The sequence below is a fragment of the Carassius auratus genome, unplaced genomic scaffold (assembly GCF_003368295.1).
Source record: "Carassius auratus strain Wakin unplaced genomic scaffold, ASM336829v1 scaf_tig00020109, whole genome shotgun sequence".
NCBI lineage: Eukaryota > Metazoa > Chordata > Actinopteri > Cypriniformes > Cyprinidae > Carassius > Carassius auratus.
In genome coordinates, this window is record NW_020525006.1 from 111,991 (window position 1) to 135,318 (window position 23,328).

The 23,328-nt window shown below is 37.3% G+C and overlaps 3 protein-coding genes across 6 annotated transcripts in view; all 3 read left to right on the top strand.

Moving 5' to 3' along the window:
• Positions 1 to 4,120: 4,120 nt before the first annotated feature.
• On the top strand, positions 4,121 to 5,983 carry LOC113076348 (scavenger receptor class A member 5-like). Of its 3 annotated transcripts, XM_026248982.1 has the most exons (5): positions 4,121 to 4,682; positions 4,764 to 4,817; positions 4,902 to 4,938; positions 5,233 to 5,391; positions 5,539 to 5,983. In XM_026248982.1, the coding sequence occupies exons 1-5, from the start codon at positions 4,608 to 4,610 to the stop codon at positions 5,715 to 5,717; spliced, it is 504 nt and encodes a 167-aa protein (XP_026104767.1). In that variant the 5' UTR covers positions 4,121 to 4,607; the 3' UTR covers positions 5,718 to 5,983. The 3 variants fall into 3 exon arrangements, with proteins under 3 accessions (XP_026104767.1, XP_026104768.1, XP_026104769.1); XM_026248983.1 differs by lacking the exon at positions 5,233 to 5,391; XM_026248984.1 differs by lacking the exon at positions 5,233 to 5,391 and having other exon boundaries at positions 4,902 to 4,919.
• A 244-nt stretch (positions 5,984 to 6,227) lies between these two features.
• soat1 (sterol O-acyltransferase 1) lies at positions 6,228 to 16,050 on the top strand. 2 transcript variants are annotated; one of them, XM_026248980.1, is made up of 16 exons: positions 6,231 to 6,435; positions 7,214 to 7,347; positions 9,007 to 9,065; positions 10,399 to 10,541; positions 10,787 to 10,846; positions 11,088 to 11,195; positions 11,441 to 11,723; positions 11,833 to 11,911; positions 11,985 to 12,066; positions 12,690 to 12,735; positions 12,860 to 12,989; positions 13,128 to 13,225; positions 13,334 to 13,432; positions 13,843 to 13,978; positions 14,227 to 14,372; positions 14,462 to 16,050. In XM_026248980.1, the coding sequence occupies exons 2-16, from the start codon at positions 7,221 to 7,223 to the stop codon at positions 14,510 to 14,512; spliced, it is 1,647 nt and encodes a 548-aa protein (XP_026104765.1). In that variant the 5' UTR covers positions 6,231 to 6,435; positions 7,214 to 7,220; the 3' UTR covers positions 14,513 to 16,050. The 2 variants fall into 2 exon arrangements, with proteins under 2 accessions (XP_026104766.1, XP_026104765.1); XM_026248981.1 differs by lacking the exon at positions 12,690 to 12,735 and having other exon boundaries at positions 6,228 to 6,435; positions 11,805 to 11,911.
• A 420-nt stretch (positions 16,051 to 16,470) lies between these two features.
• LOC113076349 (tyrosine-protein kinase ABL2-like) overlaps positions 16,471 to 23,328 on the top strand; it is a 28,331-nt gene continuing 21,473 nt past the window's right edge. The window contains exon 1 of the mRNA XM_026248985.1: positions 16,471 to 17,343. Coding sequence (XP_026104770.1) covers positions 17,109 to 17,343 — 235 coding nt within the window. The 5' untranslated portion in view covers positions 16,471 to 17,108. The remainder of the gene's footprint in view (positions 17,344 to 23,328) is intronic.

A 23,328-nucleotide genomic window follows, 5' to 3' on the forward strand; every position in this document is an offset into this window, starting at 1 on the left:
GTACCACGTGGAGACCCTGGACCACCCGTAAGTATTATATATATTATTTGACATATCATCTCCATTTCTTTGTCCATGTCATTTCCACACACTGTCAATGTCAGTGACAATGGAACCGAACAGTCTATGTATAGTTTACAGTTTATTTATCTATTTTCAGGGCCCCCCTGGAGTTCCAGACAAACAGGGGCAAAAGGGAAAGCCAGGATTACTTGTATGTATTTCTGTTTCCTCTCTTCATCAAACAATCATCTCTGGGAGCAGAAAAATGCTAGGTCACTGTTACATAGAAAAACATGGCTTGTAGTTTCATAAAAGTGTGATCAAACCACGTGGAGACATGAGACAGGTTTAAAAGAATTTGACAAGCTCAGTGGGTCAACAAGCATCAACGAGCATGAAGTCAACAAGAGTCACACTGTTCAGACTTCCCCTGATTCAAAAGCAAAGACATACTATGTTTGACTCATGCAGGCTTGTTGCCATTCAAATCATAAAATCAGTTTAATCTGTGGCGTCAAGGGAGAAGTGTGATCAAAGATGGCATTCATATGAACTTCTGTTGGCTGCCTCCTCATTTCTAAGCTTTTTTTATGTAACTGAAATAATTATTTAACCAGTTTTATAAATCGTACACATCCCATCTTCTCATAATACAACCTGCCACTGATAATGAGTAGCAAACCATGTTTCTTGATTTTGATGTAAACTAAACACTGGCTAATTTAAAAGAAAATAATTTTCAACAGGAAATACAACAACAACATAAAGAAAACACTTTTGGATATCATTTTCTAAATCAATTTTAGTTCAGGTTGAATGTTTTATTTAAGGTTCTTTTTTTAATTAAAATAAAGACTGGTGAGTAGATAAGAATTACCAGGGTTTTTCTATGGATAATGCCATAATTAGGCCCTCATTAAATCTGTGCTTACAAAAGTGTTCCACAGAACTGGAACTTCCACCATGCATTTAATTCTGAAATTCCTCTGACCATTTCTTGCCAACTATTTTGACTTTTGGCATTTTATAACATTTGAATATGTTCTGCAGAAGTCTGGAAATTCCATTTGGGCCTAGCCATTGCATAACGTAATCTAAATATCCAAGATCAAAACAGAAGCTGTCCACACAGTGTGTTTATTTGACATATCAGCCATAAATCAAATCAAATGATTGATTCTCTCACACTCCATAATCTATTATTCACATTTAAAAACTCTGTATCTGACGTGTTCAGGGTGATCTTGGGGAACTTGGGCCTCGGGGAACCAAAGGAAGGAAAGGAGAGATGGTAAGATGTTGCTCTTGCTCTCCAGACCTTCACTAGATGATAAAATCACTGACCAGCCAACTCACTGTTTCTTTAGGGAAAAAGGGACATAAGGGCCTAGCAGGGGTAGTGGGATATAATGTGAGTAACATCATTCTTCTGACTGTGTATTATTTCTTTATGATGCAGTTATTTTGTCTATCTATATATACAGTACAATGCCATTCAAAAATTTGAGACTGATATTTCAAACTGATATTCATATTGCGAGTCTCTTATGCTCACCAAGGCTGCATTTATTTGATCAAATAGTCATATGCCAATATATATTACAGGGATAAGAAAGGCCTGATGGTATTATCGGTATTCCTGGTGTTCCTGGACCACAGGTGCTGTGGACTATAATTTTTAACTTTTTCTTTACATCATGTATTAAGCTGTTAACTTGTTTAATGTGGCTGACACTCCCTCTGAGTTCAAACAAACCAATATCCCCGAGTAATTCATGTACTCAAACAGTACACTGACTGAACTGCTGAGGTTTAGTTCACCTATAGCTATTACCTAAACCCACTTTTGCGTTTGACCAGTAGGTGGCACTACAAACAAATTAACATGGTATTCACAGACCACTGTGGCAACAATACATTTCCACAAACGTTATTTTTTTTAATTTAATTTTTCATTACCACAGTTCTGGGGCCTATAGTCCTCCAGACAGAAAATGTAAAATTATTAAGAAAAATTAAGGATAAGAAAACAGATCCCTATATGCCTTTGGCCAAAATAGAAAAACCAAATATATATTTTATAGGGTGAGATGGGAAGATCAGGAGAATCAGGTCTTGAACATCAACTCATTAACTTTTAAATGCAAATATTAAACAATTCATGCAATGACTGTCATTATTTAGTAAGGTTTGATCATTATTTCCTTGTTCCTTTGGTCAGAATTATTTTGGTTACAAAAGAAAATCTGATTCACACACAAGGTCTTATTAACCTTGTATATCAGGTTACTTGCTTTTTTTTTAATGGGACAGGGTAGACCAGGAGTCCCTGGAGGAACCGGATTTAAAGGTCAAAAGGTAAATGGAGTTCGCTAATGATTAGCCAAATACAGTAACACTGAATGTCACAACAAACAGCATAGCATTGATTAGCATTGACGAAGGTGGATTAGCATCCATCATGTTCATGATGTTTATCATCATTTAGGGACTTCAGGGTGTTTCAGGGAGTAGAGGACAGGACGACACTCACGGAGCATCTGTAAGAGCCGCACATACACTGTTAGAATGTCCTGTTAGTTTACTTCATTAGTTTGATTTTCTTCACTAGCCATTAAGAGCAATTTGTGTTGGGCCACATGGAACAGATGAAGATAGAGGACCTCAGGGTCCCCGGGTAAGACCTTCTCTTATTTTTAATGCTTTGTTAATCAATGTTAGTACTGACATGGACAAAACAACTGATTAAATATGATGTCTGAACAGGGTTTACAGGGAAGGAGTGGTGCACCAGGAATCCAAGGTCCCGTTGGAAAAAGTGAGTTTTATTTTCCTTTCCTGGATTTCCAAACTCTTCAGTCTCTTAGTTATGTAACTCTCCATCTTGTGGTATATTTAGCTGTTAAAAATGTCATAGTTTGCTCAAGTCAGTGGCTCAATATTTTCCAGAAGTATAATTGAATCTGGTCATCAATTACTGCATGTTTTATGACTAGAACATATTATTAATTAGTATATTTCAGTGTCTGCACCAAACACACAGTTGATTTTGGACAACAAAACATTACAACAAGCCCACCCAGAACAAGTGCTTTTGTGATTCTTTCACTAAGGGAATGAGCAGTTCTCCTGGAAGGAGAGGAAGTAAAGGTGTTTGAACCAGTCGGTTCATGCAGTTTTTAAACTTATTGAATTGATAATCAACAACTTTACTGCAATTTTTTCATATTTTCCCAATACAAACAAATAAAACATTCATGCATATGATTTATTGTTATTATCTAGGGACCTCAAGGTCCAAAAGGAAAGCACGATAATCCCGGTCTCCCTGGAAAGCTGGCAAGTATCCCTCGTCTAAACCCTTCTGACTATTATATGATTGTGCCGAACATGATTGTCTTTTACACTAAGTCCAATAAAGGGTCGTAGTGGTACATATGGCCTGCTGGAGGTTATAGTCACTGATGGCGACCGAGTGAGTAGCTTGACCTTATTCACTAATCACATTTTTCTGTGGTCCTATCCAATGCAAAACTCACTGCTTATTGTTGTGGGTGGTTCCTATGCAGTTTCTAAAGTGTTCTGAATGGTAGCCATTTGGTTACTAGGGTGTTTTGGGGCATTACTGGGATTTCTGGCCCAAGTAGAGTAGAAATAATTGGCAAATGGCAGATTTAGCATAAAAAGTGTGCATTTAATATCCTATTGCACAACTTTCAGGGAGACATTGGTTTCCGGGGACCTCCGGGGTGACCAGGTCTTGCAGGTAGTGCTGTAAGTATGACTGTTTTATGCAGACTATTTGAATGATTTATTATAAAGCATGTTAGTTATATATTATCGTCATGATTTGTGGCATGGTTTCAAATACACAGGGTGCCACAGGAACACTGGGTTTGCAAGGGAGTCAAGGACTACCTGGACCAAAAGTAATTTCCACTCTGACTCTAAAATAAATGGTTCCTACTACAGGCATTATACCAGCCTCTCCATCACAGGGCTCTGAAGGTCCTAAAGGGAAACCAGGGCCCATCAGGCTGAAGGGACCAAAGGTTATTAAATAAGAGTCATTGTTTTGCCTCCTACAATCCATAGGAATTTGATTTTTTTTTTATGTTATTGTTTTGGTTGAAACTTGAAAAGGGAGGTGTCGGACAAAAAGGACCAAAGGTACCACTGTATCCAATGACTATAGACAAGGTGTTTATTTATTTATTTTTTATTAACTCTATAAAGCATGTATGAAACAATAGTAAGATAAAATCTAATTTGAACTTTTGTATCATATTGAATTTGCTCATGTAGTATGATTCAAGAGAATATGGAGCTCATACTCGAGAAGGGGAAAAAACTCCCCAGAGTCCCAAAACTGAGCAAAAATATGCAATCTGGTGCAGTAGCTGATATTTCTATGGCTGATATTTCTAAAACGCCTTTTACTTACTAAAATAAAATATAGTAATGCAATTTACTGGGCCATGTTGGTATTCGAGGATTGCAAGGTCCCATTGGACCACCAGGAGAAAAGGTAAGTTCAAAAGAAACATAGAAAGCACATAAAAAACCTCCCAAAACAAACAGTTGCTTTTTTTCACTAGTTACAAATGTTTTGCTTCATCTTGCTGGGAAAGCAAGGTGCTCCGGGGTACGAGGGATGGCCTGGGCCAAAAGGTATACAGGTAAATAAGTGTATGCAGTAAATTGTGGACATATTTACTTTTATCTTTTTTATTTATTTATAAATATATTGTTTGTTGCAGAGCAAAGCTGGTGCTAGTGGACCTTTTGGTGGCAAAGGATTCCCTGGTTCACCTGTACGTCTCTTTGTAATCTCACTAACCAGCTTTATCTGCTTTAGAACAAAAGCATAGATCAAACAGTCTTGTTTCGCTCTACAGGGTCCATCTGGAAGGAAGGTGTGTACTGAAACTGCAGGTGTGATAGTAATTTATATAGCTCTGCTTATCTTTGCCCTGTTCCTGAACCAGGTAGGTACAGTGTAGATACAGATCTTATTACAGTCAGACTGACCTGCAGTGCCCTGGCAGGCAGTTTTCAAATGGTCACAATGAAACACTGAAAATATGGGATTTCAAATAAAATTTAGACCTCAAATATATTAAGTTAGCAAGTTATGAATTAAAAATGTAAAGAAAAGAGAAGGTATGGTGTATTATTATTATTTTTTATTTTTTGGGGGATCTTAATGTATCCAACTACGATTCCTAGGGTTACACAGCAACTCTGCCACACAAAGCATCAGCCTGACCTGTCCTATAAAGCACAGCCCCACTTCTAAACACAAGAATACTGCTGAGATGATGTTACGCTTACGGGGAGACTCCAATGAAGAAATCCTTCCATCCCATGTCATCATTTCAAAACATGGTAGAAGTAATCTTAGGTCATGTGATTAGTGCAAGACACTTGACAAAAACTTTTCCAAAATTGGCAAACAACCAAACCATGTAAGGTATAGTACTATTCTATAACAGTAGGTCACCCAAAATTATTTCCCCTGCTTTATCTTTGCAGGTAACAGCACAGGTGAGGGTTCTGGGGAATTCAGAGCTTCACAGAGGAGACATTCAAAATCTCATAAGAGATGTTCTTTTGGAGGAGAAGGAGATGCAGGCATCATCCTTGGACATTTGTGCTTTTTCACAGAGCACATGGTAGAAATGTATTGTTACCAGGAAATTCTGTTCAGTTAGACTTAGTATTATATTATAATGTAGGGTACTGCATGATTTTCAACGTAACTGAATATGTTCTCTGGGTTTATATATTTTTTTTTGATCTGCGGTAGACTGCAATAGTGGTGCAATAACTGTGTGTGCGTGTGTGTGTGTGTGTGTGTGTGTGTGTAGTAAGTTTATTTAGACTTGTCTTAGTTTGTTGTGAGTATTTATGATAATGATTTATTTATGCAAAGTTTTGGTAATTTGTTTCAAAATAAAGTGTTTTTATTAAACCTTTACACTGTGTCTTAATTTTTTTAACTGACATTAAATAATAAAAACCTTAAAAAGGCATTTCTTTAAAGGTTTTGAGATTCATATATTTATTCAACACATTGCATCTCCGGGAAGAGTAAGATAACCAGACATTACATAAACTAGGAAACGCTGTAAGGAATTGATACTGTTGCTGTACAGTTACGGTCGAAGCAGCTCGTCCAATCAGACGGCGTTTCGAAGCAGTCTCCGCCCCGGTAGAACAAGCGCCTGTTGTTTCGGGTGATTTCTCAAAAAGGGACTTCGATTTGATTTTCGAAAGGCCTGATGCTGCTTGCTGTCAGTCACACTGTTCTCGTTCAGTCACATTAATATCGTTCAATCACGCGGCGTCGCCAGTGTCAACATTCACCGAGTTTGTCTGCACAAAGCTGAATTGATTATTACGGTCGTGTGTTTTTAGGAAGACGCAGAAGTAAGTGATCTAAACGTTGTTTTTGTCATTCTTCAACAGAACCTGCAAAATATTTTATGGTAAATGAACGTCTTTTGTGTACAATAACCGAGTGTCGTGCGTATTTACTGTCAGTTAAATGCTAGTTCTAAATACAGACGAAAAGATGAAACCTCTCAAAACAACGGCTCAGCATCAACACTGTTGGCTAATTTAGTGTAATGTAGCTATAACTCCGTTTTAGGTTTAAAGCTTGAGTCGTTTGAATTTGTAAGGCAAGCCATTTTACGTTTATTAGTTTAACTAACTATAGGGTCTTTTTATCTAACTATCTAGTAACGCTACTTATTTCTAGTAGCTAATTAATTAAATCGTGACTAGTATAAAATTGTCACGTACGGTACTTGTCTCTTTGCTACTAGTAACTCTTCTATGACAAGGAACTATTCCTTTTTTACTGACACGTAGTACATTTTTGTTTTTTTATTTTTATTTTGGTTCAGATATCATCTGCTTCTAATTCTGTCTTCAGGTTGTTTTGATACCAGTCAGTATCATAAAGAAGTGAACTTCCTTAGATAATCCTACTTGTTTCTTAGTTGCTATTAAAAATCTTCTCACTAATTACAGTTTTTGTCTTTGTAAAATTTAATGACTAGTCAGAATGACAAATTTTTAAAATTTCAATTAAAATGCAATCAAGATTAGACATTCTTAGAATTATGTACTTTATATCACATGAATTCAGTTTTCCTCGAATGAATACGAATGACATTTGCTCTTGGTGTTGGGGTTTCAGCCACAGGATGGTGAATGAGGGTGCTGGCGGCCCACGCAGTCGCAAGGGGTCTCATAAGGCAGTTCCATCCTCAGATCAGGATGGCACAGGTGCTGAAAGAGCCACAGGAGGAGAGGTGCCCTGCCCCAGTAATGGTGAGACTGAATCACTGAATCACAAATAAAAGCGCAAAGTATTCAAATAAGATGGAGGCAAAACAGTCACATTAAGATTCAAGTGAATAGACAGAGTTCCTCTTTTCTTAGGTCTAATGTAGGTCATTCAACTCTCACCCATTGTAATCAGTTGCAACATGTTTCACTCAGTGTCCTTACGATTTACTTTCCGTTACAACTTGTACAACTTATCATTTGTATGACACTGGCATACAAAAGAGTACATACCTTTGTTATTATTCATTTGCAGGCTCAACAAGAGATTGTTTTTTTTCTCTTTTCCTGGTCTGTTGAGGAGTTTTCAGTGCTGAAAAAAAATATAATTGATTTTATGTGGTAGGGAATAGGTATATTATTAATTAAATGATAGTTTTCCTTAAAGTAAAGGGTTTTTACTTTGTAATAATAACCTTTTTTGTATTGAGGTCGTAATTGAGCTGTGTAATCATATATGCATTAAAGAAGAATAAGGAAACAGCGGCTATGACACATTCATGTTACGTTAGTGAAACCATCAAGCTAAGTTCTGGGATGAATAGACTGCCATGTGATTTGCCGAGTGACCTGATTGAGAAATTGCCATGTCCTGCCCAGTGCTGTTATCAGCGATGCAGTCATTCCCATTAACTCTGACATGACACTGAAAATGCAAGAGTAGTGCTTCATTGTGTAACCCCACTGTCAAATAGATTCAGATTCATTTCATAAGGTGCTTCACAGTGTAACGTTTGAGTTAGTATTAGTGTTTTTTTTTAATTATATTTCATATTTTAGGCATTTCAGTGGGATACACTAGTGTAGTGTCATCAGGTTGTACACTTACTATTAATTCATTACCTCTTAGAATTATCTCCCATAGACTGAAATGAAAATATTGCATTCCTCTGCATTTTAAACTTTTCATGAATTGAAATATATTTAAGTCTAGTCCATTCCTTGGCTATGGGCTTTGCCTTTGACATATGTATCCATCTACACTAATGTAAAGTCTATTTTTCCTAAATGAAAATGTCTCTTTTTCAGTCTTTAAAAATACGAAGATGAAATAGGGATATATATATATATATATATATATATATATATATATATATATATATATATATATATATATATATATATATATATATATATATATATGTATATGTATATATATATATATATATATATATATATGTATTTACACCCACACAGTCGCTCTTTGTCCATTCACAGTTATGTTTATGTGTTTGCTAATGCCTGTCTGCCTGCTCCTTTTTGATGCATTATTAAACATTGTTCTGTGGAACTCTATTCATCTGCCTTCGTCTGTGTGCTGTTTTTTATGTATACAGGTGGTGACTTTTTTTGAGGGATTCTTGGTGCATTTTATCAATATAAAATTAGTTTTCAGTTCTTTTTAGAGCGGCTCTGTGATGTCCTTATGTATGTTAATGTCTTTTTGAAAGTGTTATATGAATCGCTGTCTCATCTGTTTGCACTTAAACGGATGCAGGTATTCTGTTTGCATTATGTTGGAATAGTTAAAGATTAGTGGTATGGTAACCAGGATACTGTAACCACAAGTGCCACCGAATGACCTGTGTCCATCTGTGTAAAGTAAAGCATTCATGAGGGAACTGTATTGATGTCTCCTTTCAGGAACAGTGGAAGTGGAGCACATTATCAGTGCAAAACTACAGCTGAAGAAGAAAGCTGAGGTAGGATGGCTCAGAGGCTTTCAGTTCTTTTTCTTGACTTAAAGTCAGATAATAAAACAAGTGTCATGTGTGTGCAATTCTCGTTCTTTATCACTGTATAATAGCAGACGATCGGTATTATCACAGATTATCTGTATTATCACACATTACGTCACAGACTTACAGATCCTAAATGTTCAAGTGTGACCTTTGGTTTGATTAAATCCTTTGAGTGTCTTAAATACTATGCTTAGGACTGTGATTTTGATCTGTGTAAAACTGATAGAGCTTTTGTTTAGTGTAGCAGCTCTGAATGTTTGTTCGTCTGTGTTCTTGTTCATCAACCTTTTTAGTAGACATATGGTTTTGCACAAGCACAGTCTCTATTTAGTTTTTTAAATATTTGCTTTCTGTTAGTGGGTTTGTTAAATGTGTTTTACAGCACATGCTAGGTAATCTTGCAATGTAATACCCCTTGAATGCATGTGTGTGATCACATCTTATTACTTCTCATTTTAATCACACACACACACACACACACACACACACACACACACACACACACACACACACACACACATATATATACCAGTATATATAATGATATATAATGTTCACAGTATATTCACAGTATATATAATGATAATAATATTATAAGGTTAGCATTTCAATTAAAAACATTTTATACTCATGTAAAATATTGAATTATTTTTTGAATAACTGATTTTGACACATTGTTTCTACAGATCCTTTGTGAGAATGTTTCCTTTCTATGATTTGCTGGCCACATGACAATAGATTAAAATATTATTGTGTGTATTTTTTATTGCAAAATGTAAAACTTATTGTGTATTTGTTTTTTGTTTTTTTACTTTTTATGGCTCAAATATTGTTTCGTGCTATATATAGTTATGCTCTGCTTGATGTAGGTGCTTGTAAACGTTACAGGAAGTATAGATAGAATGGGGAAGGATGTGGTTGCAGCCAATGGCAGTGAGGTTTGGGAAAATATGGTGTCCTTGTTTGTAACGCATCTTCTATACATTTTGTAGTCAATAGTCATATGATTGAACTTTAGAATTTATTTGAATTACAGACCTCCAGTGTATTGTCATCAGTTCAGTTTCAGTTCAGTTTGCAAACAAATTTAATATCCCTAAAAGTTTCTTTGACACACATTATCTTCATTAGTCTCTATTAAGAGCAGCTGCAGTCAAAACAGCACGACCATGACAGGAGACCTGATTCTCCGACTGAATTGCTGTTATCTTGTGGATATGATGTGTTGAGCTTCATAAGACCTTCTGGAAACATTAGACACTGCTAACCTGTGTCCTGTTTTTTTATTCTTCAGCATTTGAAGGCAGACCTGATGAGGCAGTTTGACACCCAAGTCAATGAATTCATGGACAGTCTGATAGAGGAGTCTGCCAGTCTGGGTTCGTCCCATGTGAGCACAGTCTTTCCTCTCTCAGAAAAGGAGAAAAACAAACTCAGGTACAGAAAGCACACACAAACCAGATTGCAGTGAGTGCCATAGCTGGCTAGTTCACGTCATTCTCTTCTCTTTTCTGTCATTCAAATCTGTTTGTATTCAATGTGTGATTTCTTTCACATTGCCTGATCTTGGCACATGACTAGCATACCATTATCTCACTGTAGTCCTTTTATCTCATATTCATTTTTTCCTTTTTCTTTTTCTCCTGTTGTGTAACCCTTTTTTATCTTCTCTGCTCCTGTAGGCTTACGCAACCTCCCCAAGTCCAAAGCAAGCAATTCGTGATTCGTCGATCCCTGTTAGAGTAAGTCATGGGCATTCTTGCTGAAACCTGTGCTGATATGTGTAAAAGATTTTTTTCTGTCTGTGGTCAGCGGTAGATGAGAGATGGCTTCATTTTGATACGCTGACGTTTGTTGCAGCACAGTTTATGGAATATAAAAATCATTTAGCTGTTTTTTCACTGATATAATGTTTAATCTGGAAGGTGAGAGACAGTTGGTTATCTGTAAAGTAATAGTGCTTATTACACTGTTTTTCTGCAGTGATCTCTTTGAGGTGAACCACATTCGCACCATCTATCACATGTTCATCGCCCTCCTCATTCTCTTCATCTTCAGTACACTCGTGGTGGACTTCATCGATGAGGGCAGGTTAGAGCCTTCACAGTTCATCGACATTTTTAGAATCTGTTTTTAAAAGCGTCTTTTTTGCCAGCAGTTTCATGTATTTATGGTTTTGTTTTTTCCAAAATACAAAGAGATCTATTCTGTCTTCACAAGTACAATGTTTGCAAGGTCTCCTAAATGAATGAGAAGTCTTCCTTGAAGTAAAGCGAGACAATAAAAGGAGATGTCTCAACTGTGTAAGCTACTGAAGTCTTTCTTGCTCTCTCTAGACTTGTGCTTGAGTTTGATCTGTTGGTGTACGCGTTTGGCCAGTTCCCCCTAGTGGTTGTCACGTGGATGTGTATGTTCCTGTCCACTCTTGTGGTTCCATATGTACTGCTGAGTTTCTGGGCCAGCGTTTACCCCACGTCAAACCATCGGGGCTTATGGACAGTGCTGGCCGGTTCTCTCTTGCTGTTGTACCAGGGCCTGTGTTTGGGTTTCCTTCCCACATATGTGGTGCTGAAGAACGGCCTCCCCCCTGCTTCATGCTTCATACTTATTCTGGAACAGGTACTCAGTAACTATAGCAACAGGATTTTTCATATCACTCTGTTGATTATTGGCTTATTTGAGATTCACTGCTGAATCTAGTTGTTGCTATTGGTTCTGTTTGAAACAGGTGCGACTGATAATGAAGGCTCACTCTTTCATCAGGGAAAATGTGCCAAGAGTGCGATCCTTAGAACGAAGCAAAACAAGTAAGATCCTTACTTAAATGTTAGTAACGTCACAAAAATAAACTGATAATTTTTTTTTTTTCTTCTTTTTCAGATTCGTTAGCGGTACCTCAGTTCACTCAGTACATTTATTTTCTCTTTGCACCCACCCTAATATACAGAGACAATTATCCACGGTAAGACTCACTAAAATTTGTTTTACATTTTATTTACCGTATTTTTTGGACTATAAGTCGCACCTGAGTATAAGTCGCATCAGTCCAAAAATACGTCATGATGAGGAAAAAAAACATATGTCACACTGGACTATAAGTCAAATTTATTTAGAACCAAGAAGCAAGAGAAAACATTACCATCTACAGCCACGAGAGGGCGCTCTATGTTTTCAGTGTAGACTACAGGAGCACTGAGCAGCATAGAGCGCCCTCTCGCGGCTGTAGACGGTAATGTTTTCTCTTGGTTAATTTCTCTCGGTTCATGTCAAATTAATTTTGATAAATAAGTCGCACCTGACTATAAGTCGCAGGACCAGCCAAACGATGAAAAAAAGTGTGACTTATAGTCCGGAAAATACGGTATATGAATATATATATATATATATATATGTATATGTATATGTATATGTATGTATGTATGTATGTGTGTGTGTGTGTGTGTAAAATATATGTAATATATGTAAATATGCAATATATATATATATATATATATATATATAAAAAGTAATAAATACAATTAAATGTATATATAATTTTTTTTTTAATTCAGTTTTGATTCCACTCATGTTACCTTGTCCTTGTAGAAATCCATGTATTCGATGGGGTTATGTGGCTATACAATTTTCTCAGGTGGGCTCTTTCAGAGATTACATGTTTTAAGTTGTGATTTAAAAAAGGTTTTAAAGTTTTTATTTTAAGACTTGGTAAATGTGATGTTGAAATCTTGAGTGTTTCTTTTTCTGTGTCGTTCCAGGTGCTCGGGTGTTTGTTTTATGCGTATTACATATTTGTGCGGCTGTGTATCCCTCAGTTCCACAGTATCAGTATGCAGCTCTTTGATCTGAGGGCCATGGTGTTGTGTGTCTTCAACTCTATACTGCCAGGTAGAATGTCAACAGGACAGCCATATTTACATATAGCACATCTTTAGATTAGTACACACTGCTAAGGGTCACAGATGTAGTAATGAAAAGTATAAAAATGAATGCAGTCTGTGTAATGGTGGTGTTCTGTATCTGTAGGAGTGCTGGTGCTATTCTTGGCATTCTTTGCCTTTCTGCATTGCTGGCTTAATGCGTTTGCTGAAATGCTACGATTTGGAGACAGAATGTTTTATAAGGTAAGGTTTTCTAAGGGTTATATCTTCCACATGACCAGATATGCTTTTTGTAAAGCAGATGATGCCATTATACAATTATTAGTTGAAAAATGAATGCTTTTTCTCTAGGACTGGTGGAACTCCACTTCATTTGCTAACTATTACCGCACATGGAATGTTGTAGTGCATGATTGGCTGTATTACTATGTCTACAGGGACTTCCTGTGGGTAAGTCATAAGTTGAAAATGTTACAGAATACAATATAAAAGATTCTAGTTATTCTTTATAAGACTCTAGTTATTCTAAAATACATTATTCTTTCATTATTGACCAATTGTAATTATTATATTTTTATGATCATTTTCACATTATAATTTACTTTTGTATATGTCTTTATTTTTATTTAATTATATTTAATCAGCTATATATAGAATCTGCACTTTGAGTTCACTCTTTAAAGAAATCATCAAGAAATTACAAATGACTGAAAAAGTCACAGAAATGCATTGGTGTACACAGTGTTTCAGATTGGATCTTGACGATGGCCTTGTGTTGTACTGTATTTTATTAAACTCTCTTTGGTTTATTTGAACTGACTCAAGCTAGCTAAACCGAGTGTGATCATTCATGTCTACAGATGACACAGAAGCGATTCCGTGCGGCGGCCATGTTGGTTGTTTTTACCGTGTCTGCTGTGGTGCACGAGTATGTTCTGGCCATCTGCTTTGGCTTCTTCTACCCTGTCTTGTTCTGCCTCTTCATGTGCTTTGGAAGTAAGAACCTCATTTACTACAAGAGCATGTCAAATATCCCTGCTGAAAAAAACAGACAGTCTTTACAGCTGACCAAGAAACCAAACCATCTACCAAAAACCATCCAAACAGACCAATTTAACCAGCTTAGGCAGGCTGGGATGCCAGATAGCCACCTAAAAGTTGGTTTAAGCTTCGGTTAGAATGACTCTGACCAATGAACATGAGCCTGAATATGAAAATCTCTGATCCACTCGTGTTTCTCTTAGTGGTGTTTAACTTCGTTCTTAACGACCGGAGAAAAGGGCCGATCTGGAACGTGATCATGTGGACAGCGCTGTTCCTGGGACAGGGGGTTCTCATCTGCCTGTACTCTCAGGAGTGGTACGCACAGCGCTTCTGCCCCATTCAAGAGGTAAACAACGTTTTGGTGCCTGGTGGGTTCATCTGTGAATACATTGTGTGAATTTATTCATATATTTGTGGGTTCTTTTGTTTCCTCAGCCTTCTTTCATAGACTTGCTAAAGCCTCGATCCTGGACCTGTTCTCCATAGACTAACACTGCTGTAAAGGCTCACTAATGCCACACCACCAGCCACAAGATGAATGAGATTTATACTTGACTTGCTCTGGAACTTTTTTTAGCATTCTTTAGGTATCGCACTCTGACCAAACAAAATGAAAAGTGCCAATCTTACTCCATAATCATGAGGACACTTCAATTTTTGAAGGGGCCTTAGATATTTTATTTGTTTAGATCTTAATATTTATGAAAACATCTGTAATAGAATGAAGAATGTCTATAATGTGCATTATGAATATTTTGTTATTTCCTTTGAAATGTCCAGTTAGCATTTGACAGTCTAATTTAGGTTATGTCTGATCTGGAGATTCTATTTTTAGAAGCCTCTGTGATGGGCTTCTACGGTAAATGTGTTTTGTTTACTGCCACTTCTTTGATATTGTGTTTGATGTTGTGGTGTTATTCCAGTACCGCAGAGGCCATGGATATGTGGTACATTTTAAACCGTTTTTGTGTGGACTGTACAAAATCGTAGAATGTTTACAAGCGGGGTTGAGAATTCTAAAACCTCAGTGGATTTAAATTATGTGCCATACTGCTGTGAAACACAGTTTTTCTTTTTTCTTCTTACCTTTTACTCCTAGACTTTTAATTAAAATGAAGATGATTTGGGGGATATTCTACATTCTGCCAGTTTTATTTACCATGTTTATTGTTTGAAGAGTTAGATCGGTAGTCTGGAAATTTTCACTTAATTTTGCCCCCCTTTCCACAGAGCTAAACTAATTTAGATACTAATTTAAAAGCCATGCTTTGGGATGACATATTTTTACAAAATATGGTTTCAAATGTTCAGAAGTGTTGAGGTTTTGCAGCTGGCTGCTCTGATGTGATCATTACTAATTGTTTCAAAGCACAATCCCTTTATTAGTGAAAGATTATGTACACTGCCAGAGTATGCAGGGGATTTATTGTAAAAAAAAAAACTTAAAGTCTAGGACATTTTGAATGTAATTTATCACTGAAAAAAAAAACGTTTTGAGTGAATACTCTCCAGTTCCACAGAATGTACGAGATTTTCTGTATTATATTTGTAAAACGTACTTGCAATATCTGTGACGACCAGCAGGTGGTGATGGAGAGTTGAATGTTAGGACTACTGTAGTAAATTTGTACACAGCATTTTTTATTTTATTTCTTTATGGCACCTGCAATGTGAGTGCTCAGTTTTAATTTCCAGAATACTTAATGACTGTAATTTTCACCACAAAAAAGTGATCAATATTTTGCTAGAATCTAAACAGATGTCATATTTTTAAAAAGATTTTCATCAATTTATCTTGTGAAATTTTCAGTGTGTAGCTCTACCACCATGCTTTGCAATGGACAATTAACAGTTTTTACTGTTTCAACTGACTATAGTGGTTTACTTTTTATGCACTGTGTACCATGTTGTATATTGATGAGATATCAGTTAATATCAGGCTAATGTTTATTGTGAAAGGACAGCATACAATCATATGTGAATTAAAATGTTATTTCTTTACATATTAAATCATGTTGCAGAAATTAAAGATTATTATTGTAATATCAAGAATATTGCTATACTTTGCTATGGCTCTCGGTAGAGCTAAAAATGTAATTAAGTGCAAAACAGAAATTGTGTTATATTAGCATTTTGTTTATTATTATTAATTTATTAATTTCAGTTTACTTTTAAAGTTGAGTAATTTTTTTTGGGTTTTTTTTTTAAATATGTCCCTATAGTTTTTATTTTATTTGTAATTATTGTACATAAAGTTAAACTAAATAAAAATAAGAACATTTGCTTGGGCAACTGAAATGATTTTTATTTTTATTTTAGTTATTTCAGTTCATGTTTAAGTTTAAGTTAACTATAATAACCCTGCTGTCAGAGCTTGTAGTATTAAATGTATTAATATGCAAGTGAAGTAGCCTTCTATGCTTTAATTAAATTGCTTAAAAAAATATAGGATACTTTAATAACACCTTTTTATTTGTTTTATTGTAATGTTTGCGTTACTAAATTTGCGTTACTAAATTATTGTCCGTAAGATATTATTTATTGCACATTACGAGTCAACAATTCTCTTAATTGTGCTTATGTTAATATTCATACATTTCGCATCAGTGCGATGATCTCGTGCAGCGCACGCCACTGATTCTGCGGTAAAGATGGCGGCGGCGGAGGGGGCGCGCAGCGGCTGGAGCAGAACGGAACGACCCCAGACTGGTCCGCTTTAAGAGAAACAGTGCTGGGGGCGTGAGGATCGTACATTCCCGTTCAATAGAGGTGCTTATCCGGTGCCGTTTGGTTGAATTTAAAGATAAGACAGTGTTTTGTTAGCTGTTAGGTGGTGGGTGGGTTCTCTCGCTCTCTCTTACACACACACATACACGGACTGCTAAGCTAAGCTAACGGAGCTCGGTCCGGTCCAGTGGAGGAGGAAGAAGAGGGGTGACTAAGAAGGGGAAGACTATCATCCCGAGCAGAACAGGCCGTCGTCCCGCGGGTCGTTTGTTGTGGGATGTGAGGTGAGGGGTCCAAACGGACAGCGGGTCTTTCCACGGATCTGTGTTATTTTCCCACCCAGAACACTCGCAGGATGGGACAACAGGTAGGCCGCGTGGGAGAAGGGGCTTCCGCGGGGGTCCAGACCCCACCGCAGGGGCAACAGCAGCAGGGCAGATCGAACCGGGCCAGCAACTCCGGGAGGAAACCCCGAGACTGCGGCAGCGGGAGCAACATCACCGGGACTCCACCGGGAAGAACGGCCGCCGCTGTCGCTGCAGCGAACATCATCCTGGATCCAGGAATTAATGTTTTCACCCTGCATTCAGGTATGAGCCTATTCCGGAGTTCATTTAGCATGTTCATTGCTTTGAGTCACTCCCAAAATGCTTATCATAGTCGGTGAAGTCTGGATCTGCTCTCCGGTTTAAAAGGGTTCGTCAGGATCAGCGGAAATACTCCATGACTCTCAGGCTGTGTTGCAAATTCTAGTGTGCTGCCTAACTAGACAATGTTATTTTGACATCACGATATCGTTCCAACACTTCTTTGATCCCTAAATATGCTTCTTAGGTAGGCAGCTTAGTATGTTTACACAATCCCCGAAATGTGGTCAATATAAAGAGCTGAGGTCAGCCAGTAAGACCCTAAGCATGTCTTAAACATTGAACACATTTGCTTTAATGGATTTTGACGTGGACGAGCACTGAGGCAGACCATCCTAAAAATGTAACATTTCAAACGCGTTTCATCCAAACAACACACACACACAGCAGTGTGTGAAATCAAGCAAAGCAGAGCAACATCAAAACAATATCTGATTATTAGGAGAGACTCGCCCCCCTCGACCTCAGCTCTGGTAGAAGCAGTTTGTGAATTGAATGGGTTTTGTTTTTGTAAGTGGTCAGGCTTGGTTACTGTCTGGTCACCTTCCATTAGGACCTTTCTTTGAAGAGTGTGCCGGTGTGCTGATGCAGTATGTTCGAACCCTGTATGTGTCGAGCTGTGTAATATCGTCAGGAACACCATTACAGCTGGAGTGCCACTGAAATGAGTTGATTGTGAAACTCATGATATGACATAAGCATTGTCCGAATGAAAATATAGTGAACTGTCACTTAAAACTATTCAAAATATGCTTCGGAGACGTGCATGTAAACGTCGTCAGTAACAGTGATATGCCATCTTCTCCTTAAGATTCATGTTTTGGTTAAAGGTATTTCGATATTCCATTGTAATTTAGATAATTGGACTATGAGCAAAATCTTATTAATATTCGCAGAAAATTAATGTGCATGTAAACACTGTGGTGTAACTGCATTTATGCCACCTCTAAGCAGTATTAAACAGTAAAGACACATAATTGCCACTTCAGAAGCATTTGTAGTGTAAATTTACCATTTGATGTAGAGTATTGTGGTTGTATAAGGGCAGTTACGTACTGAATTGAGGAGAAGTTCAGACGCAGTGCTCTCCTAACTGTCTGTAGTATACTATTGGATGGCTGTTATTTGATAGGGACTGGCATTTATTATATCTTATAAAGCACATGCTGCTGGAGAAGCCACTGCTTTCTCAGATTTCGCTCGTGAGTGATTTCACGGACTCATTTGTTTCAGGCAGTAACACAAAACACATATTTGATGGTAATGCTGTTTGTCTGGCAATAATGTGTCACGCAGATTTATCTTTTCAGAAATCTCATAACCCAGGTGTTGATGGGATTATTGTGACTGTGGCTGGGATTACATTAGTTGTCGAGACATTATCTTAAGCACTGTTTGGATGGTATTAGATGAACTGTGTTGTCTGTTGTCCATTACCCCAGGAGCTGTGTTAAGTCTCTTTGAAGCGTTGTGCCCAGTGCTGGTCTGTTCTCCACAGGGTGGGTTGATCGGCGCCAAAGAGGAGCTTGACACATCATGACAGTGAAACCCTTTGGCTGGAAACACTGACTTGTGAGGGCTGCAGATGAGTTATTTTTACTCTCATTGCTTATAGCCAGACGTATAGCTGTGACTGAAAGTCATCTGAATAATCAGGATAATAATTATAGGGTTACAGGCCTGACTGTCAAACCAGTGGTGACTAATTGCCACGATCAGCTTCATCAGACACACATTATTTCTGATGCTGAAGTCTTTTAATGTCTGTCTAGAGGAGAGATCTGATCTCAGTCATACCAGGTTGTTTGGAATAAACAGTTTTTTTTCTCTCTCTCTTTAGCACAGTTAGTTTGAGTGACTGGAATAGTATTTGTGACCTTTCCTTATAGTGAGCAATACAAATTGCTTTTTCAGTGTAAAGTCTTAAGCCCCTTTCACACTGCCATTATGGCAAATACATCGGTAAAGTGTTCCGGCAATTGTTCCCGGGTCGCTAGATTTTGCACTTTCACACTGCCAGTAATGACCCGGGATATGTGCGTGCTTTGACACACAACCCGTAAAGATCCCGTAACGACACGTGACATCAGCGCGTGACGTGTAATGTACAAGTCTAAAACGTTAGGCACGTTATACTTGCAATGAAGCAAGTGAACGATCTCGGCGTCAGGGCGGAAAGTGAGGAACAAACTGATCTCTGCTTCATTCCAGTTTGCGCATAATTTTTCGTCGCAAATGTTGATCTTCCTTCAAAACAGCTGGTAAAAGAGTTCCGCGATAATGCGTGTCATCACTTCGACACGGCATTAAATCTGGCTTTTGTTCACACAGCGCTTGTCCCGGGTTGAACCCGGCAATGTTACTAGGTCCCCGACCCGGGTTTAATGCCGGAATCAATCCCGGGACGTGGTTGCTTTCACACAGAAGGCGACCCGGCAATGTTCCGAAAATTATGCCGGGTCCAACCTGCAGTGTGAAAGGGGCTTTAGAGGTTTTTAGCTGATTTAAAGGAAGATGCCAGAATATCATGCCCTTGATCATATTTTGTATGTTTTATATATTGAGCCTCGTCTGTAAGCTTAAATGGATAATTAACCTTAAAATAAAAAGTGTAATTTTTTTACGCAACCTCATGTTGTTTCAAACCCATAATTTGTTAACATTAGTTTAGTTAACTACATCAGTTAACATGACAATCCTAATATTAATTCTAACACCAAAGGTTTTATGTTAACATTACTTCACTGTGAACCGACATGAACAAACAATTGCATTTTTATTAACTCAGACTCCCATTAACAAAGATTTATAAATGCTATAAAAAAACGTATTAATCATTGTTAGTTCATGCTGGCTAATGCAATAACTCATCTTAACGAGAGACATTATTGCAAAGTGTTATTTTTTGTCATATATAGCGGTCAACCTATATATCGGCAATATGTGATCTTGTCTGATAATTGTCTTTTTTTTTAAATGATCAGTAATGGCTGAGAAGTTTTGGTGTTTGGCCTTTGAGTATCAGAAATGGTTGTATTTTGACAGCAATTACTTTCTTTTTAGTCATGCTTTTAACAAGTTATTTATTCATGAAACATACAATGATAGGATTACAGATTTAAGAACTTATCTAAAATATATATATTTTTTAAATCAAGTGCAGTTTTTTTATATTGATTTATTAAAAAATTATTTATTATTAATATAGTAAACTAAATATAATGTAAAATGTAATTTATTTGTGATATCAGCCACCTTGCATGTTAAGATAGCAGCATCGGCCATTAAAAAAATGTATATTGGTCCACCTTAATGTTAATTTAGCAAAAAAAAAAAAAAAAAAAAATGCTTTTGTGATCTTAAAAAGCTGCATATGATTTTGGAAAGACATTAGGGTGGGTAAATATGACCATTTTTGTTTTTCAAACGAAATATTCTTTGAAATCACTGAAGGTTGCAGAATCACTGCATTAACATTCTGTGATTACAGCATCAACGGTAAGCTTCTTTGCGGTTTGATTTTGAAACTCTGCAGTGCGGTCATCACTCAGAGTCTAATGACTACACAAAGGCATCGTGGGAGGGGAACAACTCGATTTTTTCAAATCTTTTCGACCCAATATGGCATTCGGGACATCGACAGATGATTCATGTCACGCTCTAAACGAAATTCCATTAGATACAGATGTATTTTCATCTATTTTTCTAACAAATGGAATTCCATTAGAAGCAACTGTGACAAATAGTTCTTAATTGACCTGTGTGTGGTCAGACAGAGGATGAATAAATGAGTGGTTCTGTCTGTGTCTCCCACCCCTGTAGACAACCAATGAGTCAGCCGTTCTGAGGTCACATGGCCAATTCCACATTCTTTTTATTTATTTATCAACTCCAGTACCAGTAGGCTTTTATTATTTCAGTAGGGTGGTGCAAAGTGCAGCCCTGAACTTAATGTAGTCCAAAGCAGCAAAAAACGATTGATTTTTAGAGCTCTGAACATTGTGGACCTTCAGTTGGCATACTTTCAGAAGGAGATTTATTTTTTATGCATTTCAAAGCCACAAAATTGTCTGTCCACTGTTAGGCACACTTAATACAATGTTGAGATTGTGCAACAGTTTCAAATGAGACTCTTCCAATGAGAATTCAGTCCGAACTGACTTTTATGGCTTTTGAGCTGTATGCACATCATCATTTTGTTTCTGGTAAGCAGATTGCTTTAGTTGTAATTGTGTTACATAAATCTCAGTTTTTATCTCAGTTTTTCCACTATGACATTGAAGATGATGAAGTGTGAAATTCCCAGAATGTAAGATGGTTGGAATTAAGGACTAAATTGGATTAAACAGTCCATTTTTGATTTGTGAAGGAGATTGCTTTATAAAGTGGTCTCAGACTTTTTTTGAGAAGACCTGATGGGACTCCCTTGGCCCAAGGTTCGAGCTGGTTGTTGTGGCACCACTAGAGGTCGTTAGAACGCCACACTTTTTTTTGCGCTCGGCTCAAACGGAGTATCAATGTTGAGTATAATTTTTTAACATGTCTTGTCAGTTGTGATGTGGATACTCCTCTTGTGTGAAAGTGGGTGCCTGTGCTCTCCTAGCCATCCTTGAATCCTGCTGCTTTTAAACAGCCTTATCCGCTTCCATCCTTTCATTGTGTCCTTATTAAGGTCTGGATTAGATGACACACTGGAGTAATTCTTCTGTGTTGAGGCAGTGATGGAGATAAAGAACACTTCAGTTCAGCGACTTTCTCTGTTGCCGTTCTTCAGATCAGTATTTTTTCCCTCTCTCTAGACCAGTCATTGTTCTGTATCTGTTAGCTGTTTTCAGCTCTTTTTTGCAGTGGTTTGATGCGTGATGATGCAAGTGAATCGTTGAGTTAGTGCTTCGAACTGATTCATTGAAACGGGCAGTTTGAAAGAACTGATTCATGCAGATTAAAGAAATGAAATACATTTTCATGTCTTGATCTGCAGAAAGTTACTTTTTTAAAATCCAGACACTGAAAAATGTTCGCCTGTCAGATACAATTTTATTTGATGTTTTTATCTTGAGTTTTATTATTTATTGTTCTATTATTATTATTATTAAAATATTTATTTACTTTGTCTTATTTTTTCTCCCAAAGATGATTGTCTTCATCTTTGCCTTGAGGTCTTCGTCGTCTTCTTTAATACAGTTGAAATATCTCCAAAAGCAGTTTTTGACCAATTAAAAACCCTGTTTGGCCTTTCATTCTTGGTCACATCAAAGTAGTTCTAATGAATCCCAGTTGAATCCCATCCACGAAGCCTCTGTAGCTGTCTGAGCGCTACAGTATGTTTTGGAACGCAGAGAGTGAGTAATCCCAGAATTCAGTAGTGAAATCAGATGGGGCCGAGGGGAGCCCAGCATTATCATCATCAGAGTGAGATGTGTCCTAGCCCTTTCCCAGCCTTTGTGCAGTTTTCTGTTGTGATTGTGAAGGTTGTTTTTGTTTATTTTGTGCATCATCATGTTCACTTCACGGAACGTTTCTGAAACGGAGTATTAAATAATAAAATTAATTCACTGTGTTATATCAGGATTTTATCACACCCTTGAGCTGTAGTACAGCTCATTTGGTATTGATAACGGATAACGTCAAACGTGTTATGATCTGTCAAGTAGGCCTAATTAAATCTACTTGCAGGTTTGTCAACTCCCTACAAGTAGTTAAATGGGCGACGCCTGCTTGGCGATATTGAGGTCATGATGCATGTTCAGACAGGACCTTCACAGCCTGCCAACACTTCCTGTTTGCTAGACCACTTGGCTGATTCAATCCATCCGTCTCATTTACTCTCCATAAACTGTAATGGGCTTCGCCCACCAGGCTCATTAAATACTGAAGGCTTATGCTGTCTTATCTATGACACCGAGTCAATGCAGTCATCCTCACCTG

Coding starts and splice junctions, on each gene's coding strand:
- LOC113076348 (XM_026248982.1), top strand. CDS start 4,608: ATGTTTTGCTTCATCTTGCTGGGAAAGCAAGGTGCTCCGGGGTACGAG. Junction 4,818..4,901: donor AAGGATTCCCTGGTTCACCT/GTACGTCTCTTT, acceptor TTCGCTCTACAG/GGTCCATCTGGAAGGAAGGT. Junction 4,939..5,232: donor GGTGTGTACTGAAACTGCAG/GTGTGATAGTAA, acceptor TACGATTCCTAG/GGTTACACAGCAACTCTGCC.
- soat1 (XM_026248980.1), top strand. CDS start 7,221: ATGGTGAATGAGGGTGCTGGCGGCCCACGCAGTCGCAAGGGGTCTCAT. Junction 12,736..12,859: donor TGGCTATACAATTTTCTCAG/GTGGGCTCTTTC, acceptor GTGTCGTTCCAG/GTGCTCGGGTGTTTGTTTTA. Junction 13,979..14,226: donor CCTCTTCATGTGCTTTGGAA/GTAAGAACCTCA, acceptor TGTTTCTCTTAG/TGGTGTTTAACTTCGTTCTT.